Below are 16806 nucleotides of genomic sequence, written 5' to 3' on the forward strand. Positions count from 1 at the left end.
TGACTGCAAATTTAAAAAGTCACAAAACAACGTCCATTGAAAAACAATTTGCACCAAGAATTCTACAATGCCTACTCAGTTTGACCTTCAATACTTGATCCATGCAGCCCACTAATATTGTTATTTTCTGTTACTAAACCAATTGTTTTATAGGCTAGATTTAAAGATTCAGAACCTGATCCTGGAAGATGGTAGGTAACTCTTGTGAGGTGCTAAGTGACCTCACCTTGTAAGAACTTCAATGGAGGCATTCAGCTCCCTGCAAGATTAAATCCTCAGAATGGAATTTTACATATAATCTTTTGCCTGAAACACCTCGCACTATTAGCAAATGTTGAATCTGCTGGGATGTTGAATCTGCTAGTGGTTTCTGCTTATTCCTGGAGACAGATGATTTGTTAGCCCATGTAACTATACGGGATTTGGGAGTGGCTCAATTGAAAGAGCATGAGGGTGTACGGTGAGCAGTTTTGGGGTAGGATCCAGGGGGAACCAAGCCCGGGGAGCTGAATTTGATATTATCATCATTATTGTTAATTACTTTGCTAATAAAGCTAAACACCCAGAAAGCGGGTCAGTTTTTGACTCCATACAGTGTGTGGAATTTGTTTTAGAGCAGGTTGGGAAGGACAACTCTGCATACCTAGCTACCTATCAACTAAATGTACGAAGCAGTTTTTTCCTTTCTTTGTACTAGCTAACCCAGATATTTCACATTTTCATGCTCAGGATCACTTATAGTTTAGTAAATATCTATTTGACCACAAACTATCTTCAAATCCCAAGGACAATATTATTGCAAAATAAAATAAAAAATAAAATAAAAAAACATGCTTTGTTGAACGGCCCTGTTTTCACCACCCAGTGATTTATCACATGTAAAAAATATATTAATGCAAAATTACAGCTAGCATTTTAAACGCATAAAAATCAGGAAGTTCAAAGTTATGGTTCCTATAGCAACTTCAGCTGACTTCCTTACCTGTAGAGAATATTTTGTATTACTGCATACGGTGTTTAATGCTTAATACATACAGTGAAGATGGGTAAAAGTAGAAACTCAAATTCAACCCCCTTCAATTTTTGGGGATCAGGGCATTCAATCTGAATCTGAACCGGTTCTTCTGGTTTTAGTTTCAGGTCAGATCCAATTTCTTTTTCAGATGAGGCCAAACTCTTACAAGAATTGCCATTTCACAAGATTTCAGCCTCAGGGGGTGAGAAGCATAAAATAATAGCTGATCTGGCACGATTTCTGCCATTTTGGATTGAAACCTTTCATAAACAGACTGCGAGATTTCAGTACTGTCAAACCTAAAACCCAAGCCCTAATCCCATACAAATTTTACTCTGGATGTGGACCTGAACACTGATTCCTGAGCCCATCTGTAATACAAGTAGAATCTTTTAAACTGGACACCAGCCTAATATCCGGATGAAGAGGCCATTAAAAATAGTGTGAAGAGACTTATAAAATGTGCTGAATAAAGTTTATACTCATTTCATTTCATCTTCACTTGGCAACTTCTTCATTGACAGATATGAACTAAAAGTCTCTCACCTATTAAATACCTGGTTAAACACCACTTAACCACTTGGCACTGAACAAATGGGTCCCTCACGACATGGATTTTATGCTAATTCTGTCTCATTGAAGCACTAGTCATTGCAATTTGCTACCACTGGGCTAAACTGAGTACCGAAGGCTTTGTCTAAACTACGATTTAAAGGTGTGTGGTTAGGATATGTTAGCGGACATGTGCTAACTAACAAGTGGAAGGGGGGAAGCAGTAGATGTGATCTATCTTGATTTTATTAAGGTGTTTGACAGTTACATGTGACATTTACATGAGAAAATGAGGGAAATGTGGTCTGGATTAAATTATTATAAAGTGAGCACACAAGTGGTTGAAAGACCATATTCAAAGAGCAGTTATCAATGGTTTGCTGTCAAACTGGAAGGGCATGTCTAATAAGTTCCTGAGTCAGGTGCTATTCAATATTTTCATTAATGATTTGAATAATGTAGAGGAGAGTATGCTTATAAAATTTCTGAATGACACTAAGCTGGGAGGGGTTGCAAGCACTTTGGAGGACAGAATCAGAATTCAAAATGATCTTGACAAATTGGAAAAATGGACTGAAAACAACAAGATAAGATGAAAATCATTAAAGGCAAGTACCACCCCCAGGAAAGAAAAATGAAATGCACAATTACAAAATGGGGAATAACTGGCTAGGTGTTTGCACAGTCATGGTGGATCACAAATTTCAACAAGAATTAATGTGATGCAGTTGCAAAAAAAGGCTAATAACATTCTGGGGTTTATTAACAGGAGTATTGTATGCAAGACATAGGAGGTGATTGTCCCTTTCTATTTGGCACTTGTGAGGCCTCAGCTGGAGTACTCTCTCCCATTCCAGGCACCACACTTTAGGAAAGTTGTCGATAAACTAGAAATAATCCAAAGGAGAGCAACAAAAATGATAAAATGTTTAGAAAACCTGAACTAGGAGGAAAGTTTAAAAAACACTGGGCAAGTTCAGTCTTGAGAAAAGAAAACTGAGGGGGAGATCTGTCAGACCCTATGTTTAGGGTTGTTATACAGAGGACAGTTCTCAATTGTTCTCCATGTCCACTGAAGGAAGGGAAAGAAGTAGTGGGCTTACCCTGCAGCAAGGGAAATTTAGATTAGATATAGGAAAAACATTCTAACTATAAGTGTAATTAAGCTCTGGAATAGGCTTCCAAAGGAGGTTGTGGAATCCCCATCATTGGAGGTTTTTAAGAACAGGCCACCTGTCAGGGATGGTCTAGGTTTAGTTGGTCCTGTCTCAGCAAAGGGGGCTGGATGTAATGGACTCTTAAGGTCCCTTTCAGCCCTAGATTTCTATGATCGTATGTTCTAAAAATCTACCGTAGACAAGGCAGTGTTTAACCTCTGCTCGCTCCTAGGCTTCAACTCAACCAGTTTAACACACTTTAAATTCTAAGCTGCATTGTCCACACTAGACTTTTAGGTCTTGTTAAAATACTAGTGTAGACAAGGCAGTTGTAGCTGGTTGAGGTTAACCGTGTTGGTGAGCTGAGGGATTATGTCAAATAGCTAACATGTTAAAAACATCTACACTAGGATTTTAACACGTTGTCATTGGGTGCCAGCCTCTCAAGCACCCTTTCATGGCCCAAGGTCAATCGGTAGGCACCTTGCTTCTGTTCCCCTTTCAAGGGGTTTCTCGACTAGACTCCACATCCAGGCTTTCTGTCCAGTACCGCTTCTCCTTGGGGTCTGGTTTTATTGACAAAACAGTTCGAAATAAAAAGTCTCCTCAAGTCCATTTGTCTACCCTCTTATTGGTCACTCTCAGGCCTTTCCTGCCTGTAATCTCACTTGTCTGTAGTCTCATTCTCCAGTCCCAGGGTCCGCTCTTGTAGCATACTTACTCCCAGTAGCCTCTGTATTCCAGTGTCGTCTCCCTGAACATTTTCCCCTCCTCCCAGCTTCCCGCTGCTCTTTATAGGGGAATCAGCTAATCCAAGCTCAGGTGTGCCTCCTTGGCAATTAGGGTAGACTGGCTCCAGGCCTCTACCACGTAGGGACAAGCCACCCTGTTACTCACCTGTTAGCTATTGTGTGTTAAAAATACACCCTTTTTCCTAGTGAACCCAAGGTCTTAGAAGGCGTTCGCTAACACTTGTGAACAATACACATTTAAATGCTGGTCTAGACAGTCTAAAAAATGTCCCAATTTAGCAGAGTCCTCAGTTAAATCGAGTATATTAGGAGGGTCTATAACTTGAGGATAGTTGTGGTTTTCGAGGCTCTAAACCAGGGGTTGGCAACCTTTTAGCAGTGGTGTCCCGAGTCTTCATGTATACACTCTAATTTAAGGCTTCATGTGCCGGTAATACATTTTCATGTTTTTTAGAACAGTGCTTCTCAAACTATCTGATGTGGCGGACTGGCAATTTTTTTTCCAATGTGCCAGGGACCAGTATCATATTTGCCAGGGACTGGTACCAAAGGTGGTACGCGAGCCGATTTTTTTTTAATGGCAGGCTGCCGGTCCCGGCTGCCGCTGAGCCTGCTGCTGGCCTGTGGTTCTGATCACCCAGGACGGCAGGAGGCCGAGACCCCGGCTGGCAGGAGCCGGCGGACGGAACCCCAGACCAGTCTGGGATACCAGCGGCTGGCCCCGCTCAGCTCGCACTATTTAAAAAGTTATTTTTCTCTCTTTTTTTTTTTTTTTTTGCCAAGCATGACCCTTCTGGAACTTACATTCCTGGAAACTCGCCGCGGACCAACAGCCGATGGCTCACGGCCCGGCACCGGTCCGCGGACCACCACTTTGAGTAGCACTGTTTTAGAAGGTTTCTCTATAAGTCTATAATATATAACCAAACTATTGTTATATGTAAAGTAAACAAGGTTTTCAAAATGTTTCAGAAGCTTTATTTAAAATTAAATTAAAATGCTGATCTTACTAGTTTAGTGTGATCCTTGCCCTTGCTTTTCCTTGCTGAGTTTTCCAACGTCTGGTGGCACGTATTTAGATACTCTAAGCTGCACACAGGCTTCTGAGTTATAAGTTGATAACCGGCTGGCAGGAGGTCAGTGGCTGGAACCCCAGATCGGCAGCTGAGGTGAGTGGAGCTGGCGGCTAGTAGGGCTGAGCAGAGCCGGAGGCCTGGACCCTATCTGGCAGGGGGCCTGCGCTGCAACTCCAACCAGAAGCAAGGTGAGTCGGACTGCAGCGGGGACCCTGGCTGCCAAGGGGCCAGCAGCCGGAACCCCAGAGCGGCAGCGGCCTGAGCAGGTCAGCCCGCCCAGCTCTGGGATTTCAGGGGTGGGCTGAGCATCTCCGCCAGCCCCCCTCTGGGGTTTCAGCCACCGGTTCCTGCCAGCTGGGCTCTCAGCCCCCAGGCCAGCAGCGGGTGCTGAGAAGGACTGGCGGCGGGACTCCGGCTGGCAAGGGGCCAGCAGCGGGAACCCCAGAGTGGCGGCGGACTGAGCGGCTCAGCCCGCCCCGCGTGCCATCAAAAATCAGCTCACGTGCCACCTTTGGCACACGTGCCGTAGGTTGCCGACCCCTGCTCTAAACTGTGACACTTCCCCTCACATCCCAAGGGCAATCAGGAGGGCAGCTATGCAGACTCTACATGTGCTAGGGATCCTCCAGATTAGAGGGGTCTCCAGCAGGAGACTTACAGGTGGGTTTTGTTCCCTTTGCATTGTCTGATTGGTGCAAAGGGAGCAGAATGGGGCAGAGGATCTGCCCCACAATATGCACTCACTTTGACCTTGGGGCAATGTAATATGTTTGGCCCTCAGGCTGAAATGGTTGGATACCACTAGAGCACACTGTCTGGGGCTGGTGGTAGAATTTACTGTGAAATTTAACATCAGAGCTCTGTTATCAAAATGTAAAGAGCCCACCACAAGAAACACATCTCAACCCAACCTGTAAATGATGTTAATTTTTGTTGTCTCAAAAATTATGACTGGTTTTGTTCAATTAATGATACTCAATTCAGGCACATTGCTTTGCTTGATATCATTCATGAAAGAACGTCTACTCTCATAGCCCAAATTTTGACATTTATAATATTGCATTAGAGTTACAACAATCATCATCTTTTAAAACTGAAAATCCATTTATTTGGGTTTTTTAAAGCAACTGAACTACAACAGCTGTGCAATCTTAGACTCGAGCCTGCTAGAGTTCCATGTATGGAGTTCCCACTGAATTCAAGTGGAGTTGTGTAAGGGAATCAATGGCAGGATCAGGTTATTGGCCTAATAGATTTAACTACAAGTCTGGAAAAATAAAAGCTGTAATTTTCATGGAAATTTACAAGAAATGAAGCAGCTAGAGAGATAAATGAGATTAGAAGCCCATTTAGGCTTGAGCCCAATGCTTACCTTAAAATTGAATGAGTTTCTAGGAGAAGAGCTAGATCTGTAATGTTCATCTTTTGCTAAGTTGCTGTAATAATTGGCGACTTTGTTGTGTGCAACCTTGTTAGATACTGGGTCATCTGTTATCGGGCAGATGTAATAACTATCCTCATCCTCACTATCAGCATCAGGATAATTTCCAGAGACTGCTTTAGTTGACCTGGCATTATCAATACCTTCCATACAAAAGATAAGGTCCTCGTCCGCCATGTTTGTGGGAGGTTGGTTTAATTCGTGCAATGATTAAAGCAGCCAGTATTACAATACACATTTGAAATGAGGGAAGAACCTGGGAGAAAAAAAGAATGAAATTAAAGAAAATCAAAGGTCCTGTTCTTAAAAAAAAAAGCTTGAAGCCAAAATTTATACTGACCAACATTAGCAAAAATTAGTCAATAATCTGTACATGGGTGTGCAAAACGGGTATCTGGGCACCTAAGTATGCCTCTCAACACCCAAATGCAGGATTTGGGCTCCCAGTTTAGATACACAAGTTTAAAATTGTCACAGGATAGAGAAAAATTGGCTCAGAATAGAATAGGAATTTAATATAAAATCTTAGGGACTGCAACATTGGATTACTCTAATTTACCTTTAGTAGCATTCCAGGCTCCATTTATCAACTTCCCTCTTTGAACATATCTATTCTTACTTGTTTAAAAACTTTGGGCCCGATACTACAGTTTTTACTCAGGCAAAACTCACATTGACTTCCCCATAACTCTGTGTATTTTGCCCAATCCAAGGACTGCAGGATCAGGCCCTCTGTTTTCCAAAAGCAGCTTTTCCATCAGGGGATCACTTACAAATGAAAACAAAGAATAGAATTAACAGACTCCAGGGAAAGGGGCTACGAAATATTACTGGGAGTGGATGGGGAAGGTGAAACCAGAAAACACTTTCTGTGCCAGAAAGGTTTTATATTACTTGGCCCCCAGCTCACACGGGCTAGTCAGTCCAAAGTAAATCACTGTGTGTGTGTGCACCCAGGGTGCCACATGTGTCCTCTGAAGTGAGGACAAATGAGACTGTTAGACAGTTGCTGCTGCTCTAGCCATTAAAGTGAATTAAAGGAGTCCAGGTGGGGGGAGGAGGGAATGCACAGGAAAGTCACACTTCAGTGCTATGAATCTCACTCTGATCCCCTTCCCAACAGGGATGCTCTTGCTGTCAGTGCCGGTAACTGAACTCTCCAGGAGCACCGGCTGGCTTGCTCAGTGCTAGGCCCTTCTCTTTGGATGATCCACCAGAGCCTGGAATTGGCAGCCTTCAGGAAAGAACATTTATTTACATTATTTTTTCTTTCCACTCTTGATTTTGTTCATTCCCATCTGGTGACAAAGAGCCTTATCCAAAACTCATTGAAGGCAACAGAAAGGTTCCTGCAGATTTCAGTGGTCTATGGAACAGGCCCAGGGTATGGGATGACATTAGTTCACATATTCTAAATGTCTCTATCTGGCAAAGACAGGCCCTGTGTTGAATCAAAACAGTCAAACTTTTTCCCCTCTATCCACCCCAAAAGCTTTCCTAATCCAAAGGCTTTTAAAGGCCAATCTCTGTTTTCTCCCCAGAGCTCAGAGGTTTGTAGATAAAATGGTATATTTTAGCAATCTCTCTTTGTTAGCCACTGTAGGTAGTTTGTGCATTTTATCACAGAGACAGAGGATGGGAAGGGACTTCCTGCATCACTGAGTCCATGCCCTTGCTATTGCAGGCAACCGTGTCACATAATCACCTTCATAAATGTATCAAGATCCAGATTAAAATTAAGTAAGTCTCTTGCCCCCACCCCACTCCTATTGGATGGCTGTTCCAGAGGCTCCAGACCTATCTATCTATAGTTTAGACACTATACATCAATAGGCACTTCAATCATAAATAATAAATTGAGCTAGTTCTATCAACTTCCTGGTGCTCCCTGCTTCAGCAACCTACCCCATTTGTTCATTATGTGACAAAACCATGAGCATCTAGCTCATATTCCCTAATTCCTGCCCCTGGGAATTTGTATTTGTATTCTTTTGTAATAAATAGGCCTGGGAGACAATTATCAAGCCCTTTCATAGCTAAAGAAAAAACAAAACAAAATGACACCCTGCTGGAAGATCACTATGAAGTCATTTTTCTTCTCTCCCTAGTAGTTCCATGATCTTTCCTCATAACTAAACTCAATGGTCCAAAAACTTTGCAAAACCAAGGAACCTTCCTGAATACTTATCAGCATCCCAAGGGGTATAGCTAGCTTACATAAAATGGCATAGTCTGCAGACCACTCTTAGGCCTGGTCTACACTAGGCGTTTATGTCGAAGTTAGCGCCGTTACATCGAATTAACCCTGCACCCGTCCACACCGCGAAGGTATTTAGTTCGACATAGAGGTCTCTTTAATTCGACTTCTGTACTCCTCCCCGACGAGGGGAGTAGCGCTAAATTCGACATGGCCATGTCGAATTAGGCTAGGTGTGGATGGAAATCGACGTTAATAGCTCCGGGAGCTATCCCACAGTGCACCACTCTGTTGACGCTCTGGACAGCAGTACGAGCTCGGATGCTCTGACCAGCCACACAGGAAAAGCCCCGGGAAAATTTGAATTTGAATTCCTTTTCCTGTCTGGCCAGTTTGAATCTCATTTCCTGTCTGGACATCGTGGCGAGCTCAGCAGCACTGGCAACGATGCAGAGCTCTCCAGCACTGATGGCAGTGCAAGCTCAGAATAGAAAGAGGGCCCCAGCATGGACTGATCGGGAAGTCTTGGATCTCATCGCTGTGTGGGGCGATGAGTCCGTGCTTTCCGAGCTGCGATCCAAAAGACGGAATGCAAAGATCTATGAGAAGATCTCTAAAGACATGGCAGAGAGAGGATACAGCCGGGATGTAACGCAGTGCCGCGTGAAAATCAAGGAGCTGAGGCAAGGCTACCAGAAGACCAAAGAGGCAAACGGACGCTCCGGATCCCATCCCCAGACATCCCGTTTCTACGAGGCACTGCATTCCATCCTCGGTGCGGCCGCCACCACTACCCCACCACTGACTGTGGACTCTGAGGATGGGATAGTGTCCACGGCCGGATCCTCGGACATGTTAGCGGACGGGGAAGATGAGGAAGGAGATGAGGAGGACGAGGCAGTCGACAGCGCTCACAACGCTGATTTCCCCGACAGCCAGGATCTCTTCATCACCCTTACAGAGATCCCCTACCAACCCTCCCCAGCCGTTACCCCGGACACAGAATCTGGTGAAGGATCATCCAGTAAGTGTTGTAAACATCTAAACATTTATTTGTAACAGAACATGATTATTAACAATGTAAAAAATGGGTTTCTCATGATTACTTTGAATAACTTAACGGTTCAGTCATGGGCAGTGCAAGTATTTCAAAAAAATCTAGCAATGTCCGGTTTTGCATGATTGTCCTGCCCAAGCCGCTCTACTGTGTAGTCCCTGCTACTGCAGCTACAGTAAGATGCGGTCTATATGTCCGGGGATGGAGCAGAAATCCTCCTGGGACATCTCAAGGAAGCTCTCCTGCAGGTAATTTGAAATCCGCTGCATTAGGTTCTTGGGGAGAGCGGCCTTATTGGGTCCTCCGTAGTAGGACACGTTGCCGCGCCACGAGACTAGCAAGTACTCCGGAATCATTGCTTGGCACAGCATGGCGGCATACGGCCCTGGTCTTTGGAGGCTTTCCCGGAGCATTCTCTGTCTGTCGCTCTCAGAGATCCTCATGAGGGTGATGTCGCTCATGAAGACCTGCTTTGAATGAGGTAGGGGAATGTTATTAGTGTTGGCTGGTTTGCAGCCACGCGGTGGAGGCGGGAAAGGGTCAGCCGAAAGGGATCGTTCCCGGGGACAGCCGCGAGGGTGTGGGACAGGAGCAAACTTCCTGCTTGCCGGATTGCTGGCAGCAGGGACCGACATTGATTTCAATGTGAAATGAGGCCATTGCTAATATTAAAGTTTTAAGCTGCCACGAATCTACGGCTTACCATGTCTGCCTGCAACAGAAATTCCGTTGTCCTGACAGGGTTCTCAAAAGTGCTCTGCAAAACCACAGACAGTGAATGCGAAGGCCGAGAATTCGACCTTGTGCTGAGTGCGCATGTGATAGGTGCTGTGCATGGTCCTGTTCACAGAGAAAGACTATGTTCTTTGTTCACAACTACATTTATGTTTCTGAGGAATTCACTCCCTTTTTCCCATTCCCACAGCCCCATCTGCGACTGTCTCACAACCTAGCCTGTCATCACACTCCCAGAGGCTAGGGAGGATTAGGCATAAGAAGAAGAGGACACGGGAGGACATGTTCTCCGAGCTTATAGCCTGCTCCAGAGCACAGGCAGCACAGCAGACCCAGTGGCGGGAGAACTTGTCCCAAATGCACCAAGCCAACATGGATCGGGAGGAGAGGTGGCGTCAGGAAGACCAGCAGGCGACTCAAACCCTGCTTGGACTACTGAGGGAGCAAACGGACACGCTCCGGCGCCTTGTGGATGTTCTGCAGGAACGGAGGCAGGAGGACAGAGCCCCGCTGCAGTCCATCTCTAACCGCCCTCCCCCGCCACCAAGTCCCATACTCCCTTCACCCAAAGTGCACAGAAGGAGAGGCGGCAGAGTCCCTGCTAACTCTCACTGCACCCCTGCAGAGAGCTCGAGCAGCAGAAGGCTCTCAGTCCCCAAAGTTTGACAAGTTCTTTCCTTCCCGCCTGACACAAGCCCCCGTCCAAGTTTCACTTCCCAGTCCCCTGTGTAGTTGTTAATAAAAAATATGTTTCTGTTAACTACTGTTTCCATCATGTTCTTTTGGAGGAGGGGGGGAAAGGGGGTTGGTAATTGGACAGGACAGTCACCTTTGGCAGGGTACATAGTCGGGGGCAGGCACAGCAGCAGGGCACATACATAGTGCAGTGATGCAGTGACTACTTACCCTGGTTAGTCTGGGAGGTTCTTTTCATGTTATGTGGTGGGAGGTGGGTTGCTCTGTGACTTTGTGGCACGGGAGGGCAGTTAGAGATCTGAAGCGGCGGTCCTTAGGCAGGATCACAGAGCCACACAGCAGGGGATCTGTAAGCGTCCCCCCCCGCCACAAAGTCACATAGTACCCCCATACACACAGTCCCTATCAGGAGGGGTGACAGGCTCCGTTGAAAGAACCATCCCACCGCACCGGAGCCTGTCAGTCCTTCAGTTTAGAAGCTGCATTCGCGCGACTACACTACACCCGCTCCGCACCACAGTCTGCGTCCCAGTTTTAAAAAATTCCCGCGAAAACAGTATTACAGAAAACGGTGTGCTTTAACAAAGTAGAACTATTTTTATTTTGAAACGTGTGTTGGAAGTGGGGTGAAGGCTTCTCTGTACACAAAATTAGAAAGTCACAGGTTACCCTGCTCACTCAGGAACTTTGCTTTCAAAGCCTCCCGGATGCACAGCGCTTCCCGCTGGTCTCTTCTAATCGCCCGGCTGTCTGGCTGTGAGTAATCAGCAGCCAGGCTAATTTCCTCAACCTCCCACCCCGCCATAAAGGTCTCCCCCTTGCTCTCACAGAGATTGTGGAGCACACAGCAAGCTGCTATAACAATGGGGATATTGGTTTCGCTGAGATCACAGCGAGTCATCAAGCTTCTCCATCTCCCCTTGAGACGTCCAAAAGCACACTCCACCACCATTCTGCACTTGCTCAGCCGGTAGTTGAAGAGTTCTTTTTCAGTGTCCAGGGCACCTGTATAGGGCTTCATGAGCCAGGGCATTAGCGGGTAGGCTGGGTCCCCGAGGATGACTATAGGCATCTGCACATCCCCAACAGTTATTTTGTGGTCCGGGAAGTAAATACCTTGCTGCAGCCGTCTAAACAGACCAGAGTTCCTGAAAACACGAGCGTCATGAACCTTGCCCGGCCATCCCACGTAGATGTTGGTAAAACGTCCCCTGTGGTCCACCAGTGCTTGCAGCACCATGGAAAAGTAGCCCTTTCTGTTAATGTACTGGCTGGCCTGGTGGTCCGGTGCCAGGATAGGGATGTGAGTTCCATCTATGGCCCCACCGCAGTTTGGGAATCCCATCGCTGCGAAGCCATCTATGATCGCCTCCACGTTTCCCAGGGTCACTACCTTTGGCAGCAGTACATCAACGATTGCCTTGGCTACTTGCATCACAACAACCCCCACGGTAGATTTGCCCACCCCAAACTGGCTCGCGACTGACCGGTAGCTGTCAGGCGTTGCAAGCTTCCAGAGGGCTATGGCCACTCGCTTATGGACAGTCAGGGCTGGTCGCATCCGGGTGTCATTGCGCTTCAGGGCAGGGGACAGCAACTCACAAAGTTCAAGGAAAGTTCCCTTCCGCATGCGGAAGTTTCGCAGCCACTGTGATTCATCCCAGACCTGCAGCACTATGCGGTCCCACCACTCAGTGCTTGTTTCCCGTGCCCAGAATCGCCGTTCCACGGCATCAACATGACCCATTGCCACCGTGATGTCCTCGGCGCTGGGTCCCCTGCTTTCTGAGAGGTCTGTGCTACTCTCACACTTCAGGCCATCACCGCGTTGACGTAGCCTCCTCGCCTGACTTTTCTGCATCTGCCTCAGGGCAACCTGTATGATAAGCTGCGAGGCGTTGAGAGCGGCCACAACTGCAGCGATGGTTGCAGCGGGCTCCATGCTCACAGTGCTGTGGCGTCCGCGCTGTCAATGACTTGAAAAGTGCGCGAAATGATTTCCCGCCGGCGCTTTCAGGGAGGGAGGGAGGGCGGGAGTGAGTGATGGATGGATGACGACAGTTACCCAAAAGCACCCTCGACACATTTTTTTACCCAGAAGGCATTGGTGGCTCGACCCAGAATTCCAATGGGCAGCGGGGACTGCGGGAACTGTGGGATAGCTGCCCACAGTGCACCGCTTCCAATGTCGACGCTTTCCCCGTTAGTGTGGACTCACAAAGTCGAATTACTGTCCTTAGTGTGGACACACACGTTCGACTTTGCAATATCGATTCCAAATATTCGATTTAAGTAAAATCGAACTACTCTCGTAGTGTAGACAAGGCCTTAGTCTCCTGGGAGCAGGTGTAACCCCACTACAGGTGTCAGCATGTAATAGGCCATCTTTATCCAAACAGCCTCCACTCTGATTAAGATGGAGCATCACATATTGGCATGGACTCCACTCCCATGTGAAAGATGGGATGACGGCAGGATAGATCATAGAACTCTGTGTCACACTGGGCCTGTGAGATGCATTTTGGCCACCCCTGACTAAAATTTTTTATTATTCCAGTTATTTAATTTCCTCTGCCTTGTCTCCATAACAGGAACTATGTCTTTTCTAAGGTGAGGAATACAACATGAATCTAATCTAGTGTTAATTTTTTTTACCTTCTAAGTAGGAAAACTCTGGTGTTTCAAGGTTTCATTACTTCTGCAGAACTGTGTAATACAGGAACTGACATCACAACAGCACATGCAGAGCTGGAATACACAGTGATCTACTTCTGTCCACAATCTGACAATGGATTTGGGGTAAGGGCAGATCATCTCCCTTCATTGCTCTTAATTTAGCCTGCTTTCTGTACAACCAGGGGTGTTTTTCATGAAGAACAAATTTATTTCAAGCCCTCCTCCCGCTTTTTTAAACTTTGCTGCATTTTTTAAGAACACTACCCATCATCGCAGTGCCTGCTCCTCTTCATAATAAGCTTACACAAATAAGCATCTGACGAAGTGGGTATTCACCCATGAAAGCTTATGCTCCAATATGTCTGTTAGTCTATAAGGTGCCACAGGACTCTGTCGCTTCTTACACAAATTGTTGATATTCTGAAACAACAGTAGGGCTCTTCAATTATGTTCATCAGAAATTGCACAGAAGGTAATTATTCTAGAGGAAAATAACTGTCAGTCCCATAATACTTTCCACATCAGCTCTCAGGCTGCAAAAGATTGAAATTGTAACTCTCTCACTGATACACACAGCATAACCTTCAGGAGGAAACATTTAAAACACCCTTAAAATTAATATAAAGGTCCAAAGTATGGCACATAGCAATTGACCTGTGTAAGGAGCAGTGTAAAGTCACACTACCCTTGGGAAGCTCAGCCAGGCACAATTGTGTGACAGATTTCTATTACCAATCTGCCTGAGGGAGTCCTTGGGCCTGTGACAATAGCTCCTGATGCATCATCCTTTAGGGCTTGTCTACATGGGAAAGTTTTACCAGTTACCAATTATACCAGTATAATTACACTGATATAGTTAAATTGATATACCAATATAACTTAGGGCACGTCTTCACTACCCGCCGGATAGCAATCGATCTATTGGGGATCGACTTATTGCGTCTAGCGAAGAAGCAATAAAATCGATCCCCGATGGCTCTGCCATCAACTCCGGAAATCCACCGCGGCAAGAGGCGGAAGTGGAGTCGACGGCGGCGCGGCAGCGGTCGACTCGCCGCCGTCCTCACAGCCAGGTAAGTCGACCTAAAATACACAACTTCAGCTATGCTATTCACGTACCTGAAACTGATGGCCGCGTCCCCCACCCCCCCCCAGTAGTGTAGACCTAGCCTTAGTATTACTCCCTGTGTGGATACTCTGATGGCATTTTTCAGTTAGCGCAGATTCCTTCCAAAGTGGCATATGCTAAACCCCAAAAAGATCATCTCCTACTGCAATAAGAGTGCCCAAACAAGGAGTGATACCAATAACTACAGTTGTTTAAATTCACACATTAACTTACACTGGTATAACTGTCCTGAATAGACAACATTTTATCTAGAATGTATTAGGCATGTCACAATCCAGCCTGAAATTAAGAAGTCTCTTTCCAAATGAAAATAGAAGAGAGGAGAGAGAGAGACACTGATTTTTGGAAAGTACAGAGAATCCTGCTATATTTTCATTCATTTTAAAAGTGCAGACAAATGTAGACAATAATTTAGTCATCAGCAATTGGAATAGGTCAAAAATCAGAGCACTCTTTAACAAAGTATCTGTTGTTAATTTAATTCATCACTATGACATGGTCACTCTCCCCATTTAACTCCTATGCTCTCAACTTCCTTACAATTCCCTGCCACAACGCGGGGACACTTCCTGAAAAACTGACCATTGTCAACGCTGAATCATTCTCTCTGTTATTAACTGCATTAATTCAAAGCAATCCAAGCCCTTGCAAACAGTGGAGCTAGAAAAGGACACAAGGTGGCACTTGGTTCCAAAGTTATACAAAAGCAGATACAATACGATCCATCACTCTTGGGACTAGGAATCAACCTGCTACAAATCTTCCTGATCTGATACACTAAAGCATTTCACCATCTGCTTTTACATAGGTCAGTGACTGGCTAAAATTACAATTGATCTACTTCCATTGCAAGCTATACTGTATGTATCTCAGTTCAAAATATTCCACAACTAGTTTATTACAGCTCATTTAATGGGACTAGGAAAATTAAATAAAAAGATGACACTTCATCAGTTTTTAAAACGTTGGTAAATGATTGTTAATATTTTAAAGGTAACAAGTAGGAATTGGATCTTTCTGTACCCACTAACAGAGCAATGCAGAAAGCAAAAATTCAGCAACTTGATGCAATAACATCACAAGTTTATATCAAAATTAGTTAATCCTTTTCCTATAATTCCTGAGTGACAGTAAGAACAAATGTTTCACAGAGGCTTTCTATACATATAACTGCTACTAAAGCAAATAATAATGGCAGTCATGTGCACATCAAAAAGAGAAGCTACATGTGGGCTCTTTTCTTACTAACTTCACATATCTAATTACATCAATTTTAGAGAAATTGTGGACGGCTGAGCACTGAATCACTCACAGCTGTGTTACCCACCAGAGCAACCTATTAAAAAATAAAATAGTGGAACAAGGGAAGCATGTTTACCGAGGCTCAGGTTCCACCCACAGCGACGGGTGGAGATTTCCATGCAGATCTTCCTCGAGAGACTATTAATGATGATTCAGCAGAACTCAAACAGATACATTGTTACTATTAATTCAGCTCCATGTTGGGATAGCTGTGGATTTCACTCTTAGGTGCAGAAGCTACGCACCAGGCAGGTTTTCACACCCTTGATGATACCCTGATGATCTTTCACGTTTTCCTGGCTTTACGCCCCTCACGCCCCATACACACTCTTAAAGTCCCATATCAGAAGACTCTTTTCAAAGCCCACTGACTCCAGTCCTCAATAAGTCAGTCACACTTCTGAGCAATGTGAGGTGCTCAGTCCCTGCTTGCGTCTCTAGAACAGGAGTGGGCAAACTATGGCCCTTCAGATGTTTTAATCCAGCCCTCGAGCTCCCGCCGGGGAGCAGGATCGGGGGCTTGCCCCTCTCCATGCATGCCATGGCTCCGCACGGCTCCCGGAAGCAGTGGCATATCCCTCCTCTGTCTCATACGCGTAGGGGCAGCCACGGGGTCCTGTGCGCTGCCCCCGTCCCAAGCGCCGCCCCTGCAGCTCCCATTGGCCAGGAACTGCAGCCAATAGGAGCTGCAGGGGCGGTGTTTGCGGAGCAGACGGCACGCAGAGGCACCAGGCCACGCCTCCACGTAGGAGCCAGAGGGGGGACATGTCGCTACTTCTGGGAGCTGCTTGAGGTAAGTGCCACCAGGAGCCTGCACCTCTGATACCCTCCCATGCCCCAACCCCAGCTCTCATCCCCCTCCCACCTTCTGAACCCCTCTGTCCCAGCCTGGAACACCCCCTGCACTCTCCAACCCATTATCCCCAGCCCCACCCCAGACCTCGCACCCCCAGCCTGAGCCCTCCCCCACATACCCCAACTCTCTGCCTCAGCCTGGAGCTCCCTCGCACACCCTGAACTC

General features: G+C 46.0%; 1 protein-coding gene across 2 annotated transcripts in view; it reads right to left on the reverse strand.

Annotated features, from left to right (window-relative positions):
* Positions 1–16806, reverse strand: part of EEF2K (eukaryotic elongation factor 2 kinase) — a 50187-nt gene that overhangs the window by 30210 nt on the left and 3171 nt on the right. Inside the window, exons 2-3 of one of the 2 annotated variants that reach the window (XM_034782930.1) lie at positions 6666–6761; positions 5925–6249 (exon numbers count right to left, since the gene is read on the reverse strand). In XM_034782930.1, coding sequence (XP_034638821.1) covers positions 5925–6170 — 246 coding nt within the window. In that variant the 5' untranslated portion in view covers positions 6171–6249; positions 6666–6761. The remainder of the gene's footprint in view (positions 1–5924; positions 6250–6665; positions 6762–16806) is intronic. The other variant, XM_034782929.1, reaches the window with a different exon arrangement.

This window comes from Trachemys scripta, chromosome 10 (genome assembly GCF_013100865.1).
Source record: "Trachemys scripta elegans isolate TJP31775 chromosome 10, CAS_Tse_1.0, whole genome shotgun sequence".
Classification (NCBI taxonomy): Eukaryota; Metazoa; Chordata; order Testudines; family Emydidae; genus Trachemys; species Trachemys scripta.